This window comes from Grus americana, chromosome 3 (assembly GCF_028858705.1).
Source record: "Grus americana isolate bGruAme1 chromosome 3, bGruAme1.mat, whole genome shotgun sequence".
Classification (NCBI taxonomy): domain Eukaryota; kingdom Metazoa; phylum Chordata; class Aves; order Gruiformes; family Gruidae; genus Grus; species Grus americana.
Window position 1 is genome coordinate 85,203,518 of NC_072854.1, and position 19,134 is coordinate 85,222,651.

Here is a 19,134-nt window from a genome sequence, read left to right on the forward strand (position 1 = left end):
GTATATGCTCTGCTTCAGTTACTGGGTCTGCTGCCTTCAGTGTACAGCTCGAAGTACAAAATATGTAAGTTGTGCATTTATGTTACTAATCAATGTGTACAACTGATAATCTAGATCATTGATGATGAATATTAAAGCTGTAAAACATTCCTGGTATTGGGCTGGATCTAAATTCTCATGAACAAGGTAGACTAGACTGTCAAAAAATATTTTCCTGTTCTTCACATTGGATGCTTTTTGTTGGACGTTTGCTGGGGGAAAAAATGGTACCTTGAAGGTAGAGGGGTTTTTGTTGGTCTTGTTGAAGCTGTTATTTTTTTATCTAGTTGGAGCAATAAAACACTTTTCTGTTTAATATGAATTTATAGGAGGCAAGGGACTAGAGATGAGGGAGATGACTTAGGATTCAAAACATTGCAAATGTTTGGCAGGTTTTTTTTTAAGAGGAAAGGAAAAATCTCTTGAGACTTTTGTTTTCTAAGGAACAATATTACAAAATCCATAGTTACACAATATAAATTGGCAAATGAAAGAAGAGATTCATGATTCTGACAGCTGACTTAAGATGGCATATTATCTCAACTTTCTTTTTAATATAAGAAAAATACTTTTCTTCCTTAAAAAAAAAAAAAGGTGGGGGAAGGACCCCAAGAATTTTCTTATCAATATTTAAGTACTAGATATTTTGAATGAACCCATGTTTATTTTTATATTTTCTCACTTCTAATTATGCAGAACAAGGGATAGCACTGAGGAGAGGCAATGATATTATTTTTTTTTAAAGAAAAAGGTGAAGAAAGTGATTTATAGTGCAAAGAGGACCTTCAACAAAACATGTCAATAGAAAATGAGAGGCTGCTTAGGATTCTGTGCGTATTAAGCTTCATCACAGCCTTGTGCTATCTCAATAACCAGGATGCTGGTTCTGTTTCATTTTATATAATTTTGTGTGACTTTGTTGAACTGCTTGGCATTCTGTCTTAAGACTAAGTCTCATTAATGCTTTCAGATGTTGAAAATACAATGAAAATACATACAAAGGCTTTTCCTCTTTATAAGAAAAACCCCAAAATTAATATGACAATTCATATGATTAGCTTTTCCAGGAAGCAAGTGATGTTACCTGTATACTGTACTTATCTTCCCTATGTAGTCATCAATTCAGGATCAACACTCTTTACAGTCTTATATGCCTGCTAACTCAGTTTGGCATTAAATGTAGCTCATGTCAGATTTAAAGTAGTAAGAAGCATATATAGTCTTTTCTCCTTTTTTTACCTTTATTCTTTTGGTAGAATATGCTTAGTCCTAAATTTTACTTGTGACTTTAATCAAACTAAAATGTACCTTAGCAGCTCCTGCCTGATTCAGAACTGCTTCTGAAACAAAACTGCTTCACAAAACTAACACAGTACCACCACTAAGGCTACCTGTTCTTAATCTCAAATGTACATAAATGATGCTTAACAATTTATAAAGCCAAACCTAAGTAGTCAAGAATATCCAGGTTTGATCCTCAACCAAAATATGTAATCTGTTAAACAGTGCAGAATTGCAGAAATACTTTTTTTCTGCTTTTAAATCCACATTGAAACAAATCTTTACTGTTGCAGGCGATGTAGTTTGCTGTAAGGGGAAACCAGATGCCCGTGTGTTTCTCAGAAAGGTCTGCTAGGGCATGTCTGTACCTATGGTTACTTTGCTATTTGGCCACAGAAGCCAGATCAAAGGATGCTGAGATGAAACTGCTGCTGTCCATTGCTTAGCATTGTTGATTTGTCTCCTTATTGGGGGTTTGTTTGTTGGGTTTTTTTAGCAAAAGAAGTATTTTTGTACTTGCCAGCTGGTCTGCCTCCTCACCCTCTCTTTTTGCTTGACTACTGCATACATTCACATACGTACATGCATGTGTACAAACATATGTTATACATATTTATAAACTGGCCAATGATTTGCACACAAGAGACTTGAATCTGAATCATTGTCTGCAACTACTTGCAAACTGGCTTCAGAATGGAATGGAAAAAATTGAATAATCCATAGCTGCTATTAAAATATTCCTAATGGATCAGATCTATTAGCTAGAAATGCTGTCAATGAGTCATTTGCAATGTGAATGGCTTCTTTTCTTTCTCATATGATTAAATTTGGTTTGGCTGTTAGTGCATCCATTCCTTCCTTCTCTCCAAATAGAAAATTCATTTACATAGTCTCATAGCTGTACCCAAGGGAGCACACAGAAAAGTCCAGTGATTCATTCATCAACTTTCCACATTTGAGTAAGCAGTAAGTTCAGTCATCTCAGTCTGCAGTGACTTTTCTGAATTACACAAACACTTGAATCAAGGAAATTAGAAGATGAGAAAAGGAGAAAAGGAACTAACCATCTTTCTTGATCTTATTTCCTTACTTGTCAGGGATGAGCAACTCTTCCATTGTTTTGAGAGATATAATGTTATTTAATTCTCTGTCAGGGCCAGCATGAGGGATATGAAACCCAGCCTGAAATCTGTTTAAACAATTCTGGCTTTTGCCGTGTCAGGGTAAGATAGTGGTGTGAACATCACTGCCTGATTTTTAATCATGCTTGAAAAGTCAGGCTGTTTGAAGCAAAGCCAGTGACCTCCTTTACATCTTTTAATCCCTGAAAATAACTCACATGCCCTTCCTTCCCTCTTCCATGACCGCTATCTCTTCTCTAATGCACATTCTTTTCTTTTGAGACACTTGCTAAGAGTACAGAAAACTAAGAACCTTTTCACTTGAGAAACGGACACTAAACAAGCTTTGCAATACCTGTTTGGCAATAAACGTTTTGTTTTGCAGAGAGGTGAAATCAAATCCAGAGAGGTCAGATGAGTTTCCCAACGTTTGTATGATGCAGAAATTAATGTGGGTATAGGAACAAAAGCCTTCTGAACTCTAGTTCCTTATTTGATTCAAAATGTCTGTGTGCCTGCACATATAGTCAGGAACAGTATCGATGGTATTTGCAGACGTTTTGTTTCAAAATCGACTGAAGGATCAACAGGAAAATTTGAATGTGCTGCCCCACTGAAAAGCACCAGAGAAAAGGTATTTGTTGCCTGGCTGATGTCTGAAAAAACGATATCTGGTCTTGGGGTTATGGTGATGTCATCCCAATTTCTCTTTGTATTTAAAATCCGTGTCCCCTCCTGGAGTCAGCTTTGAGATATGTCTAGTTTGACGTATGTAAACACTTCCAAATCAGATACTTAAAGAGAGTGGTAATATAGAGGATTTATTGATGTGCATGTTTTATTATTTGATGCATTTGGATTCACTTTATTTTCTTTGTCTTTCATGTGTGAATTATGCCACTTTGTCTTGTACTACAAAAATGACAGCATCAAATGTATAGCAAGCAGGTTTCCATATGTCTTCTAAATGTACTCTAAGAGACTTAACTGCTAAATAAGGGTAGACCTCTCTGGTTGAAAAAAAATATAGTAACTGTCTTGGCTGTTTGATCTGCTTATATAGAAAAAATGTTTGATGCATGGAGATTTGTGCCCTGAAGTCTTACTGTGTTGCAGCTGATGTCTTGTGCGTTGTTACCGGGCATTAGAAAGGTGTGATGTATTAACAATGACAACCTGCTACGCTGCTGTTGTTTCACATTTCACAAACAGCTTATTTCCCATACCTCCCAAAGTAACTGCCAGGGAGGCAAGCAACCTGGCTATTTCGCTTCTCTCTATAAACCTAGAAATTAAGCTATAGCTGCTAGACACATCTGTATGCGTGTGTAAGGTGGTACTGGTTATACAAGTGGCCCTCAGGGAGATTTTCAGTCACCAGAGAAAAAAAAAACATTGGTTATGTCCTCCTGCTCCCAGAGGATAGTTGGAGTAATTAAAGAGTAATGGAAGCCTTTGTGTCTCCAATAAATGTCAGTGCTGTTTATGAATTTTTTTAAGCATTCTCCTGTACAGCATGATTTTCATTTTGTCTTGGCTTCCTGTTTCTTGGGACGTTTTCCTGTGAGGGAATTATAGCTCGTTACCTCAAATTTAAAAGCATTACTTAAGATCACCATTCACCGTCAAATTCTTTTTACATTATTGTCATTTGCAGAATGGTTTGAAGACACATTTCACATAACAAGGCTTCTTATTTGAACTTCTGATCTTTCTATGTTCTGTAAATCATTAATGGCTTACATTCAAAGAGCTTCCTTAAAAGTAAGCCATTGACTCAGCTGATGTCTCCAGATTTCTCTCTTGTCCAGTATTCCTCATATTCTTTCAAAAATGTTGTCATCGTTCATTCTGAAAAGTCAAATGAGCCTTTTATATGACATCCCCACTAGCCAGGTCCAGAGCTGTAAGTCTGGGAGAAGGGGCTGGTAGGAGAACCAAAAGATCTCCCTGATATGTTTGCAGTCTTGCAAAAAGTTGAAAATATGTGAAAGTAGATAAAAAGTGTAAAATATAGTGCAGCTGACTGATGAATATCAGGGATATTATTTTTGAGTGATTCTGTGGGACCACAGGATAGATGATAAATATTTTCCCCAGTATAAAACTGTGGGGAAAAATGTAAATAGGTAAGTAGAATGGATTATTATTATTTTTTTTTAGTTTAATCAGTAGTATCACTCATCTATAAATCATTTGAAAAAACACAACAATACCCAGCCACAAAAAAGACATTCTATTTATTAACCAAGCACTGACTTGCAGAACAGAGTGCCACGCTAGGCTAACTGAGAGACTGAAGAAATGATACACTCAGGTAAGGTGGCATTAGAGTATCAACACAATGGGTTAAAAAGTGAGGATATTTTTGTCTTTTATATTTTTCTGTGCTGCATCTTCGTTGCTCAACAGCTTCATTTTGTTGCAGCAGACGGAAAAATGAATTGCAAATTATACGAAAAAGTGTGTAGAATTTAATTGGTAAACTGATGTTAAATTTTTAAGCTATAGACTTTTTTTATTCAGAAATAGGACAATTTACGTAGACATTTATTTTTCATGTTGGGGAAAACAACTGGAGTATTGAGTTTTGAGAACTAGGACAAACAGTTTCACAGAGACTTTGAGGTTGACCCTTCTGAATAGTTGAATCTTTTTATATTATTGTCACTATTAAATACTTTAAATTATAACTACTGTGAAAGCACTCTATCTCCAGTTACAGTAATCCATGAATGAAGATACAATTTCTGTGACTAAAATGACATTTGCATCTATTTAACTGGAATTGCATTTTTTCCCGTAATTAAGTGATTTAAACCGTGATGTGTGTTTCACAGAAAATTATCATAGGGGTCGATGAGTAGTAGTAGATCAGTGAACAAAGCATCTACAATTATATTTCAAGAGACAGCTTTCCATAAAATTTTTCATAAAATAACCAATTCTCCAGAGGCTTCTGTGTTGAGCTTAAAATGAGAAAAATGTTCTTAAAAGCTCCAGTATTTACAAAACATAAGTCAAAAAATAAAATGGAGTAATAGTTAATCAAACAATTAATTTTTTGAAATAATTCTACCATAGCTTCCTATAACATTCCTACATATTTTAAAACTTGAAACAAAATAGAAGCAATTCAAACTCAGAAATTTGTTAAATTTAGTTGCAGTCACAGTCCTCACTCAGTGTTGAAAATATGACCTTTGCATTTCAACAGCAGTTCTTACTTGAGGTGTAGCTTTTGTGTTTAATATGCTACTTTACTTTTGCTGTGCTCAGGAAGGGGTTGTCAGATCGTTGTGGTGGAGTCATGATGGGCACCTGTTTTCCAGCAGACTTGCTCCTGGCCCAGTTTTATGTTGCATCATTTCTTGTTTAGCAGACAGCAGGTTTGAGTTTTAACATTTCTGTGTAGGCTTCAACCTAAGCCATCTACCCTGTTGTGTTGTAGTATAAATCTAACAGAACTTGAAGAACTTTGTTTTCAGTCCTTTACAGGCTTTGACTCTGTGTTTTGAAAAGAGTTTTAAACACAACAGAAAAGCAGTACATAGGAAGGTGTGGATGTCTGGATTTTCAGGGCTCTGGACAGTGCATCATTTTAGCTTTTGAAATGGAAAATACTTTGGTCAAAAACAGAACCTATGATAAATGCCAGATCCCAACTTTGCTGAAGAATCATCTTATATTGTGTATCTATCTCTATACGAAGAGCTCAGACTGTTATGTTTTTATATTCTTTTATTTTAGTTCTGCTACCAAGAATAATTAAATACCATGTCGGTGTTAAGGAAGGGGAAAAAAATCTGCATCAGTGGGTACTGGAACATTTGTCATTTTTGTTTTCTTTGACAGCTTTTTGGAAACTGCAGCCTATTTCTGTATGAAACCAAAAATGGGAGAGAAAGAGGTGTCCCCACATTCTTTCTTCAGTATTTGGCATGAATTCAGTTCTGACTTCAAAGACTTCTGGAAGAAGGAAAACAAACTTATTCTTCAAGAAAGGTACATTTGTTTGTTTGTTCAAAGGCTTTTCTCAGAGAATGTTATTGGGAGCAATGGCACAGAAACCAGTCAGCCTCACTTCATTAGCACACAACCTATTGAATCCCTTTTGGACTTTTCTCAGTACTTTTTTTTTTTTTAAAGGATTTTTTTTCCTCCTAATTGTTATAATTTTTGAATGGGACATTAATATCAGTTTGTGTTAAAGTTTTTCAGGTCCATTACCTGAATGACATTTTTGGTAAAGCATGTAACTACTATGCCACTGTGAATCCAAGCAATAGCAGACTTGTTTCAGGTCTGAAAGTTGATTAGCATATTTAGTGGAAACGAGTCAAGACATGAGATATTGAAATATTTGTCCAATGAAGTTGGGGAAAAAGGAATGGAAAGTAGGAAGACAGAAGGAAAAAGTAAATTGATCCTGCATTAGGAAAAGACTCAGACTGAGCCATATTGCAAATCACAGCACAGGACATGAGTATGTGTGGTATATAAGACATAAAGAAATGAGATAGCAATTTTGAAAAATTATCCATACCGGCTGGTCCATGTATTAGAAGAGCCATGAAGTTCGCTTTCATCTGCATGCAGGTATTGCATTGTGCTCACCCGTTGTTTATAAAAATGATGCCAAGCATTAATCAGTTGTTTAAAAAGTAGTAAATGCCATATAAGGACAAATAAAACACAAACATGAAAACTGTAATCACTGATATATAATTCTGCATCTGTTAGCGACTTGAGTGACCTCAGTATACCGATAATGAAGCTACTTCTGAACCTTAACAGGACTGAAGCTTTATGTTCATGAAATGATTGATATCAATCTATGTTTAGGTACCTTGACAAGAACAGGCCTCTTTTTCAAGAGTACTTGCCCTATGTAATTGTCACAGACACCAGATTAGTGGCTTAAGAAGTCATTGAAAACTTTCCTTAGGCACCTATATGATCAATATCATGTATACCATATATGTTTAGTATAAGTGGATACATTTTGGAGCAACGTCACGGTTAAGAAAACTAGATTCTGCTCCTGTTGCAAGAGTGTGGTGCAAATGTTAGCACAGTAGAGCCGCTCTCTGGGGATCTATTTCATTTTACTGACTGTCTGAATTAATTTTATGTAATTAAATATATCTCTTTGGAATCGAGTTGACAGTTAAATACTATCTTTGGGTTTCTATTCGGGGATTTAGCTGCCAACTTGATACAGGTTAATCTAATCTTGTATATTTTATAGAACTGGATTTGAGAAAAATATCCTGTCCTTTCCAAAAAACTGGGCTATTTTTCTAAAAACAAACAAACAAAAACTCTCTGGAGGAGTCCCGCTGCAAAGTGTTTTTCTTTAGGAGACAATAACTAAACAAGCACAAAACCTCTTCCTCCTATTTTTCTTATACATCTAAAGTTTAAGAGAAGAATGGGATTGCAATACAATCATTTAGTTCTTTCAGCTCAATGTATGAGTATGCTAAGAGGATGTGTTGAAGCAGCAGAGAAAAAAAGTGGCTGCCAGCTGGTGCCTTCTAGGACAAGGGTGTTTTTAGCCTGAAAGGAACGTAACGTATATAAGCTAAGAAATGGCTCTAGTGCAGGATGTGACAGGGAAGGGAAAGGACAGTGAGAAAGGGCCTGCAGTGGGAAAGAAAACTGGGACATCCCTAGGAAGAACAGCAGAGAGACGCAAACCCAGATTCGGAGCTGATGGGATGAAGGAGACTTTCCCAGAGGGACAGACAAGGCTGCGTACCTGCAGTCCAGGAAGTCATTGAGATTAAGACTGAAAACGATCCATCCTGAAAATCACACGTAGATTTTTGTTTTGAATTTTAATTTTGACATGTCTCATCAAGTTTAAATCTTCCTCTTTAAAGATTTTGTTTGTTCAACTGAGGCAGGGTTTAAACTTTGGAAACCTTTGATGTCTTGGTTTGTGCTCACCTCTTAGAATCAAGTTTGGCATGGTGCTGATTCAGGTCTGGCAAAGTCAAGCTCTCTTCATTGCCATTTAGGAATTAAAATATTTTTGCCGAATTGGTAACAAGAGTAACAATTTTCCAAGCAAGACGAATAATTTTCCCCAAAATGAAGACTCTTCTTTGGTAAAACAACTGTCTTATCAAACTTTTAAGCAGAAAATATTTTGCCTCTGATCATAGTTCAACCTGATACCTGAAGCTGTCATTTAGGCTTTTTTCTTTATCTTACATTTCCACTTTTCTTAGTGAAAGACAAGATGCTGTGATGTGAAGGTGTCTTGGTATTGAGAAGCCAAAGGAGAAAAATCTTGATGGGAAAATAAGTGTTGCCCAAAGGTGTAAGAATGTACAACATAATGGTTTTCAAAATGTCAGCCTAGATCAACAGATCTGTAGGTGACAGGAATCTAAAATCTGTCTATTGCCACTGAAATAAACATTATTATTTCAAGAAACTACATTTTGCTCTTTAGTTGATGTTCTTGAAAGTTTTTCTGCTGCTAAAGTTGAAGAGCTGACTAGAACATTAATGGTCAAAGTAATTTTCTGTAGTTTTTCATTGGTGGCAAAATCAAGCGACAGATACAGTGACACTTTTTAAAGTATTGCTCTGTGCCACCTTTGGTGAATTATTTACCGGATTGCTGCCTCATGAAACATACTTTAATCATTATCATTATTTTTAATATGTATAACTTAATTCCCTTTTCTTTTTTAGTTTGATCATCTTTTTTTCTCACCTCTTGGTTGGTTTTGGGACTTTTTTGCCACTTCTCCCTCCACTGTAGTGTTTAGTTTAATAAACTTCTATGCTGTGGGCAGTGTTTCTAGAATATTTTATATCCCAGTTTCCATATGGACTGTGTAGGGAAAGGAATTGCTTGTTAATAGAGGCTGTTCCTTATTTAGTCTCTGCAAAATGAGAGTCACACTGTTTTACAATAATTTACCCAACGGCTTTTCATAGATGGTATTTCCTAAGGTGGTACTACTTTTTGTTACCGATAGATTAAAAGTGTATGTGTTAAAGAAAGCAGTAAGCCAGTTCTTATTTTAAACACTTTTCACTCAGCATTTCAACTTGTATATTGGTTTGCCAGGCATTTATATGCAAAAGATAAACATTGAAGTGTCAGACTTCGTATTTCCTTACAAGAAGATGAGGGGAAAAAAAAGAAGAAAAATGGTGTAAAGTTAAAAACAAATTAATTTTTCTGAAGTTTTCTACTGCTTTCACTCAGTTTTCTCACTTGAAATAAAACAGAACTGGAAAATACCAGCTGTAGGGAAAATTATGCATGACAAACCGTTAAATACAGTAGCAATAAAAAGAAAAATGCACCTGAAAATTACAGTGAAAGCATAGGTCTGCCAAAAGGTTTTTTGAACAGTACTATTTTTTGTGGTCACTGCAGTCAATGCTAAATGGAGCAATCCAATAGACGTTATTATCTGGGTTATTTATAAAGTTCTCAAAAATATTTTGTGGAGGTTGAAATTTCTGATGTTATGTCTATCCTAAAGATGTATCCTTTTAAGTGAAAATTTTCAAAGTAATGTTACTTCTTTCTGATTAAACAACTTTAAAAACAAAAACAAAAAACCAAACCCAAACCAAAAAAAAACAAATGAAAAACCACAACAAAAAAGTAAAACCACAACCAAACTTAATAGGGCATGTTTTGAGTTTTTACATGTTGTTGTTATCATTGCCCTTTCATTGTATATGTAATGTGTCACTGGTTGTCTATGCTTTGCATTAGTACTTTGAAAACTCTTGAAAGGTATCTGTCAGTACAGCCTGCACTTTACATGTGATCAGCAAGAAAGCCAAGAAGAGCTGACATATTTTCCCTAATACGTTCTCAATGTTGTTTGAAAAAAAGACTATGATTTTGAACCTTGCAAGCTTCCTGTTCATCTTCCTTATTATCTATATGTGTATTTCAGTCGCTGCATACCCTGAGATGCATGTTGCTCTCTGAATACATACGGTCAGGTAATGCACAGCGGCAGTGACAGTCTCACCTTCTTAGGAAAACTCTTAGGGAATCACACTACCAATCTTCAAGTGCCTTTTTTTCTCCTGTAGTGAGAAACTGACATAAATATATTAACTCTTTTCTCATTAATCTCTGCCTTTATTTCCCCCCCACCCCGGTTTCTTTATATTTCTGAGGTAGAGATATTCAATGTTAAGTGCACTATTCCAGTCTAGCACTTCTGTGAGACCAAGAAGTATTTTAATTTTTCTTGACATCCAGCAAAAGCCTACAGAAGTGTTGCCCAGACCCTGCCACTTTCCTAGAAACCAGGAAAAGATAACTTGTTCTAGGAATGAAAAGATAAAAGAGCTCATGAGGCAACACCTAATATAACCCTACAGAGGGAAGTCTTGAAAAGTTGTCATCAATTAAAAAAAAAAAAAAAAAAAAAAAGGAAGGAAAAGAAAGGAAAAGAAAAGTTAAGAAACTGCTGGGTATGGCAAATATGGAATATGTGAATCCTTGGTAGCTAAAAATGCAGTTAATGATCAGAAAATCTCATATTGGTGTGGACAGCAATGATCCATGTTTAGGACTACAACTTCATCTTTACGGCCATGAATTACACCCTAGCTCATTAAAGTGACAAAAAGCTGTCAGTCTTTTAAGAACTTTTATGCAAAAAAGTTCCATTGCTGTCAAAGGTTAATGCCAATATCATTAGGCCTTAGATGCCAGTTCAGATCTTACTAGAAACAGGCCGATAACAGGGCAGAAACATGTTTGCAGGGCCGCAGTTCCACCCTCCGGTTTCTCTGGGCACAAGTGAGGTGCTGGCACTCGTCTGTCCACTCCAGCTCTGGACATGTTTCTGCTTCTTCAGGTTGTTTGCTGCTCCAGAGGGCCTGCGCCACCTTGCAAAGATTTACCTCAACAAGGGAAAGAAGGTTATATTTCTAGACAGCAGAGTGAAGGGGGGACGGGGGCGGAGAGAGAGAGAGAGGGAAAGGGACAGATATAGGTGCCCTGTGAGTGTGTACGTAAGGTATGTATTGCTCATAAGCTCAGTCTGGCCCTTGCCTTTATGAAAAGACGCGTCACTGAACAGACTGTGTCAGGGATGCCAGCAGAGGAGAGTTCATAAGCAGGATCAACGTGATGGTAAAATTCTGTAAGTCCCTGATATCTTGCATCACACTAAGCTTGAGAATTTCTTTTGGCTGACTTTGTTCAACCCTTTAACTCCCACGATAAATCTTTGACACATTAAAAATAATCTATAAACTCAAAAAAAATGCACTCGTCTCTCAAATGTAGAAGTTGCCCATTCCCGTAAGAATAGCAGTTAAGCTGGCACCTGGTGTGTCACACTGTGTATATCTAGATGAAAGGGAGATTCCTGGCCAGCATGTCTCCACAGCTCATTGATCTCCCTCTGCAGAAAGACTGGTATGTCTCCCTACAGACTCCTTGGCAGGATGATTTAAAACTTGCTGTTGAGCAATTTAAAGTCTGGCATTGGATATCTGTACGTTGCACAGTGAGGAGCATATTGGTAAGCTGCCACTTCTGCTTGGAGAGGAGGGCATTAAATCCCATAGCACGAGCAACGTCCTCTCAGAGTAATTTAAGGGATATTTTGTTAACGCTTATAATAGGAACCAGTGAGTCAGACTTGAGAGTGAGAAATCGAGGGACACGGGAATATGCACTTGCAAAGAAATGTAGAGGTAGAAGGAAAGAGAAGAAAAATGTATATGGAGGGGCAACATGAGAGGGAAATGATGAAAATGTGGAGTATGTTTCATGCGGTCACATTTTGCTTGGCATGCAGTTGTAATGCCAACTAAAAGCTCCAAGTGTTACGTTAATAAGCAGTTATAGGTAGATACATTCTTCTGACTTGGGAACTTTAATCTCAATGTCTTTATTGCTCTCTAATCAACTAAGTTGCATGCTGGTAGGTTTGGTTTTACAATTCGTAGTTATAATGACATTTCAAAACAGAATGCAGCTTACGTGACTTTGAATTGAATAATTAAAAGGATCATCAGTTTTTGAGAGTATTTCAGAATTTTAGCTTGCATAAAATAGCTTTCTGTTCAGAAAATACTGTTACAGCCATTGGAAAATCTACTTAAAAGAAGCCCAAACACACCAAAGATTCAGAAGCTAGGAACACTCCTTTGAGGCAGTGCCTCACAAAGAGACAATTTGCTGTCCAGCTGAGAGAGATTGCTCAACACTTCAGTACTCTTTTTTTTTTTTTTTCCTTCCTTGTGCACTTTCAGCAATTAGTCCATTTTCCAATGAAAACCATCATTTTTTGGTTAGGGGAGGAGAGCAGTAACTTTCATTTTTAGCATTGCTTTTGAGGGAAAAGTTTGTGAAAAATAAAAGCATTTGGACATAAGTTTCTCAATCTGGATCTTTGGTGGAAATTAGTTTTAAATACCTTAGTTTAACATTTTTAAGTAATACTGTGTTTTGTAAGGCAGGAACAAATATTTCCATTTGCAACTGTGAGCCAATCGGTGCATACAAATAGTAAACTTGAACAAAGTGAAGGATCTAGTAAAAAACTAATTCCAAATCTGTGATCTTTACTAGTTTTTGTGATTTGTGTGAGGCCAGCTTCCAGAATGCCCCCACATAAACAGCAGAGGGCTTTTCAGCAGTCTCTTCTTTATTTATGCAGTGATGGTATTGTATTGTGCAGGCACGTTATGTTGCATCCTAGTATGTGTGTTGTGCATAAAAGGAGATAGATACTGAACATCGTCTCAGTTTGCAGCCTGTTTTCATGGCTGTAATGTCAGACCAGGTGTAACAGTTTAGGGTATAGATGGGATACCATGATTCCTACCATATAGTGATCTTTTCAGGTTTTTTTTACCCTTTCCTGTTCACCAGTGCTTGAAAAAAAGAATGACATTTGCCTATGATAAAAATCAGCCCGACATACTCAATAGATATTTGCATATTGGTGAAACAAATTCCACCACTAAAATTTTTAAACAGAATTTTTGATAAGAGGTGCTACGCTTTCTATACTTGTGAAATGTTTTCATTCCCAAAGTGATTGCACTGACATTTCAGGTGCAATAAAATACTGTAATGTTTTACAAGTGAGCAGCATTTCTCATTAAAATATTAGTCCCTAAAAGTTTGAGATGCTCACAAAGACTTAAAATCTACTATAACCCAGACTGCTCCTGACCTACTGAAGATGTTTGATTCCTCAGTAACTGAGAGTTTGCCAAACCAGTGCATGGAGTGGGCATAATAATGACAACATCCATTAAGTGTAAGTAAATGTCTGTGTGCATGTTTTATGGCATGAGTACAGGGAATAGTCTAATGTCAGGGGTTTTCTTTACATTTTTGGGAAGAGCCTTGCTGTGTCTGCAGTCATTTTGAGTCATTACATAATTATGAATAGGCACCTTTTGATAAGATTATTTTCACCTGATGCAGCAAAGTTGGAGGCCTCTTATTTTCCCATGTCCTGCACTGGAGATTTCTAATTCTGTGGCTTTCCAGCTGACTTCTACTTTTTTTTTCTTTTCTTTCCAGTAATCTCTTCTATTTACTCAATTCTCATCTTTGCTTGTACTGCCAATCTTGTAGCTACCAATTATCCAACGTAGTAGCCTCAGTATACCCAATGTAGCAACTCATCTATCCAGGGCAAGTTTCCATATCCTCTTTAAAATAGTCTCCTTCTCCACATAGTCTGTTCACCAAGACTTTTCTTGTTCTTTTGCTTTTTGCCTTCTTTTCCCTATCTGCTGCTTAAAAATATTTTACAGCAAACACATAGTTTCACATTTCCGTTCACTCGCCAGTTTCCTTTCTTTTTCTTGCTGATTATGTTACCAGTTTTACCTCACCTCTAGTCTTGTTCCCTTCTCTTATCATTTCCTGCTGAATTTCCTAATGAAATAGCCCAGAATGCAGCCAGCTGCTTTGAGAGCAACCTGGCTTCAGTTCCAAGAAAAACAATGGAAGGTGATGACTATCTTTTCTTAGAGAAACCTTGATTTTCATAGGCAAAATCTGTAGGAAAGTGATTTCCATCTTGCCTGGAGGTAGCCAGGTATAGCCTGAAATACTGGCCACTTTGACAAGAAGAAAAAAAAAATGTATTTGATGGCAGAAGTCAGGAAATGTATTTAAGTGGATATATGCATGTTTTCATTTTATTAGAATCATAGCCACCCTTAACAGTTTCATTTTTTATGTCATTACATTTTCAAGATGAAATTTTCTTTGATGCTAAAGTTATAACTTTTAAAATGTTTTTCAACACAGTATCCTTTTTTGTATTTATCCACATCTGAGCATCTCTGCACAGATAGGAGCAGAATCCCTAGATCGCTAAGAATATGATTGCCAGATAGAATTGAGGGAAATGGAATACTTCTGAATTGAAATTCTTTCAGAATATTTTGAAGTGTGTTGTGGATTATAGTAAGACTCTGCAAATGGGAAGGTCTCATTTTCATTTCGGCTGGCCTCGAAGCCTTATTTTAGGCCTGTTTGACATGATGCACACTGGAGAAAATCTGAAATGTATTCCCCAAAGTCTACTCTATACTGTTGTCAGAGGAGGGACCTTACTCAGGGTCCTGCTACAGGTTAGTCTCTGTGTAAAGTGGCCAGATTAAAACACTTTAATCTATTTGTCCTTGGTCCTCTGAGCCAAAGTATGATTAATCACTGCATCTTTGAGCCGGCCATTGTCTGGCCCATGGTTCTTGAAGTAACCATGCAAGGAGCTGGCAGGGATGTCAAGATAGTCTAATACATAAGCTCTTTGTTGGCAGGCAGAGGTTAGGTTTCATCAGTCAGTTTGATGAGACCAGGTACACTACAATGTGCTGCTTATCTGTATAAAGTCTTTGCGGTCAGTTACTGAATCATATCTATGTCATCACTTCAACTCTATTGGCATGAAAGTAAAAGCTCTACATTTTTTACTCAACTTTTACGTTGGGAATTGTAATTTTCCTTTCTGTTTTTTTGCTAAAGAGAAACTCCTTAGCAAAAAATCATTTCAATATTTTAGTAACTGGGTCAAAGAATAAAATATAGATACATTGCTCTGGAAGAGTTTTCAAAGAAAGAGTTCTAAAGTTTTCTGCTCTTGAAGTCTTTAAAGACATCTGGCACTTGATATTTTTGCTGAGGATTTTTTAAGTCTTTTTTATTTGTAAAGATACTAATATTATTACCAACAAGTTATCTACAACCCAGACAAAACTACATAAAATATTTTGGCAACACCCCTTTTATTTATCTGCTAATAAGCACTTAAAGGGTATTGGTCTCAGCTTTATTTTATGTTAAAAACTATATAAAGATCTGCAGAAAAATGTCTTTTGGGTTTCATGAACTGTACTGTCAAACTGTAAAAGTAATGTCTGTCTGAGTTTAGCATGGAAGTTTTTGTGAGGAGCTCTACTATCTAAGGCATATAACCTTCCAGCCTTCTCACTGTGCTTACATTTGTCATGTCGTAGTGCTCGCTAGTGAAGTGTAAGGCTACCAAGCCTAGATGGAGCCAGTAGGAAATGAATCTGTCTGCCACAGATACTTCAGACAAAATTATTAATGTGTAGTGGCAGGAAAGTGGCTCTCCCTGCCCTCAACAGATTGAATGATGACAGAAAGTCTCTAAGCCTTGATAAGGTTGTGGCCAGGCTGGCTTTTGGTCTAGAAGGTAGATAAAAATACTCTGTCTTTTGGGTTTGTAGGGATGTCTGGTTTCTTTTTCCTCTGTGCGTGCCAAAGTGTAACTTGCTTATTCATCTTACAGACTGTCTTTAAACTTAATCATAGTTTGTATATGTTTGTCTTGCAATAAATATGAGGTAGAAGGAGGTGAAAGTGCTGGAGAAGAGTTTGTACTATGATGGAAATAAGAAACTACTTTGTTACGGGTGACAATTATTAAACTCTCTGAATCTTATTAAGTAGCAGATTCCAAGACTTTAATTCTTGGGCTCTGTAAGTGACTGTTCATTCATTTGTAGATCTCTTTTTTTAATTGATCCATGGATTGCCCACTGTTGTATGCTCCCTACGCATTTTCTTATTGATGGGGCCATTTGGAAGTATATCGTTTCTGAAATAATGCAAGCAATACTTTAGCTAAATTTAATATTTAAGGAGATATATTTGTCCAGATTTGAGTTACGAACACTCTTATCACCCTGCTCTAGGCCTGATGTTGTGTCCACTGCTGTTAATACCTCTGCTCTTCAGATTACTACAGTGAGAGTTAAGCAACTCTCTGATTGTCTAGGTTGAGAAGTCTAGTTTTTGTAGGATTATGTTCTCATTAAGATAAAATCAAGAAATTATTTGTGAAAAGAAGTAACAGGTAAAAATTGCTAAAGGTAATGCAGCTGATGTTATCTTTCCTATCAAACTGATGTGCTCCCTTTTAAGCCAGAAGTGACATGAGATGGGACAGGGGTTGATAGCAAATGAACCAGTCAGTTTACTGAAAGAAAGCGAGTTTGAGAAGGAGTTGAAAAGTATGAAGTGAGATAGTTTAAGCATCAGTCTAGCAAAGAAGCTTAGCACACTGTAAGCTTGCAAATTATTCCCATCACACTTACCAAGTGTACCACCTGTAGCACCTGGCTTCTTCAAGAGCACACCACGTCCCTTGTCACCTCCATCTCACCCACTCTCATACCATGCCTTGAGCATCTGTCCTGCCTCTCAGTATTTGGTTGCACTTAAGAACAATGGCTCTATAAAGGGACCAAACAGCCTCTATAACAGAAAGTATTAGTTGCGTAGAACTAAATAGTTTAAGTAAAAACAGATCTTCAGAACAATAAATCAATCTATACACATGCCTGCCTTTGCCTAAGGGTCATAATTCTCAGGAAGTGGGGAACACCCACCTTCCTCAGACTCTTTTTCCACAGCCTCCCCTGGTTGCAGCCTATCTTTCCACACAGGGCCTGACAATTGGATCCCCACTCGTTTCCTAGGAATGTCTTTTTAACTGTTTCATGCTCTTTGAGCTCTTTGTGCTCTGCATTGGCAGAGCAGCAGTGTCACTTTGGCTTGGAGCCTGGAAGTATGTCATTGTCTGCAGTTGCTTCCCCTTTTGTGACTGTTGGGAGGCTCACAGATTCATAGCTCTTGTGTTGTTTTCTCCAAATATCCTCTTCCCTCCTCCCAGTATCAAATTAGATCCATTGATTTCTTCATGAAGCTCTAACAATTCACCGTAGTTGACTAATTAACCCAGTCTTCCTGATATAACCATTAGCGTTCATACAACTTTTGCACCTTTTGTTCTTAGGTTATTGTCTTGCACCTCCACATCGATCAGGGTCTCACTGAAGTCAGTGGGAAGTAGCACAGGAAAAGGCTGAGCAAGAGGAAGGAATGCAGGAGTTTGCCACTGTGAGAAGTATGACTTGAATCAGCCATGAGTTGACAGAAGCAAGGTGGCTTTGCCTAAATCTTGTTAGTTTTATGGATGGGAAGTTGAAGAACGATTCAGGGAAAGTGCAGAAAACCTAAGAAGCTGACAAAAAATTGCCAGTGGCAACTAAAAGTTATTTTCCAACTGAGTTAAGACTCTTGCCCTTACTTCAAAGGTAACCTTTTATCTGCTTTTCTAGATCTTGCTGTTTAAATGGTACTGGTGTTCATATCAAAACACATCCTTTTGCTCTTCTAGAAGCATTAGGTTATTTTAATTTTATGTTTAATAAAATCCTGATTTAGTTGAATGATCAGTCTTCAGAAGATACACTTGCACACTGTAGAAAATGATAGCAGTTCTGCTGGTTTATGATTTAGCACTGTGGAAGGCTAATGATTGCCTTTGTCTCTCTATCTCAGCAGTCTGCTGACTTTTCTTTTATAGATACAGCTGTAGATTTATACGGTTCTCCGTGCTTCCAGTTTTAACATGGTCATAAACTAAGCCTCATAACAATGAGCCTTTGGTGTGCTATCTTTACATTTCTAAGGATATTTCTTGCTGAAGAAGCATACGTATAGGTCACGTTGGCTTCAGTGAGGCTCTATCCAACCACTTGAATCTTCCTGCGCAGAGAGCAGGACGGGGGCCAAGAGACAGTGAGCTGTCCCAAACCCACACAGTGAGTCAGTGATATGGTTGGAACTGGAACTGAGCGGCTGCTAGCTTTCAGCTTTGTCTTAAGTGCATTAGGGAGTAATGCTTCTCATCTTCTGCATTCCCGTCGGTATGAATAAATAGGCTCAAACTCCAAGGAATTTCACAAAAGCTCCCAAAAACTTGAGGACCGCAACCATACTAGTGAGACCAGAACCTCTTACATAATCCTAGAAAAATGGGTAGCACAAGCTTAAGGTTGTCATTTATCAGTCTGGAGGTTGTGGATCATTTTTTCAAGTGCAAACTAAGGGGGACAGAAGTTCTGACTTCCTCCCCCACAGAATGGCATTGTTATTAGCATTTTGCTGTTTCAGGGGGAGACAGCCTTTCTCCAAATAGCAGAACATTTACACTGACAGTGACATTTAACGGGACCTGCTTTTTAGAAAATGCCTCCTAACACTGTGTTATCCACAGTTCCATTCTGTAAGAGGATTTTTGTTTTGAATTAATGTGAGACCCACAGAGAGCTGTGCTGTCTTATGACCTGCTATGTTAGGCAAGCAGTGGGTAATCTATCCTGGAAGGGGGATATT

General features: G+C 37.2%; 1 protein-coding gene across 3 annotated transcripts in view; it reads left to right on the forward strand.

The window, feature by feature from the left end:
• The window catches only part of FMN2 (formin 2), a 161,666-nt gene that overhangs the window by 137,806 nt on the left and 4,726 nt on the right, over nt 1-19,134 (forward strand). For all 3 annotated transcript variants that reach the window (XM_054822144.1, XM_054822145.1, XM_054822146.1), the window contains one exon: nt 6,297-6,446. In XM_054822144.1, the coding sequence (XP_054678119.1) occupies nt 6,297-6,446 (150 nt within the window). The remainder of the gene's footprint in view (nt 1-6,296; nt 6,447-19,134) is intronic.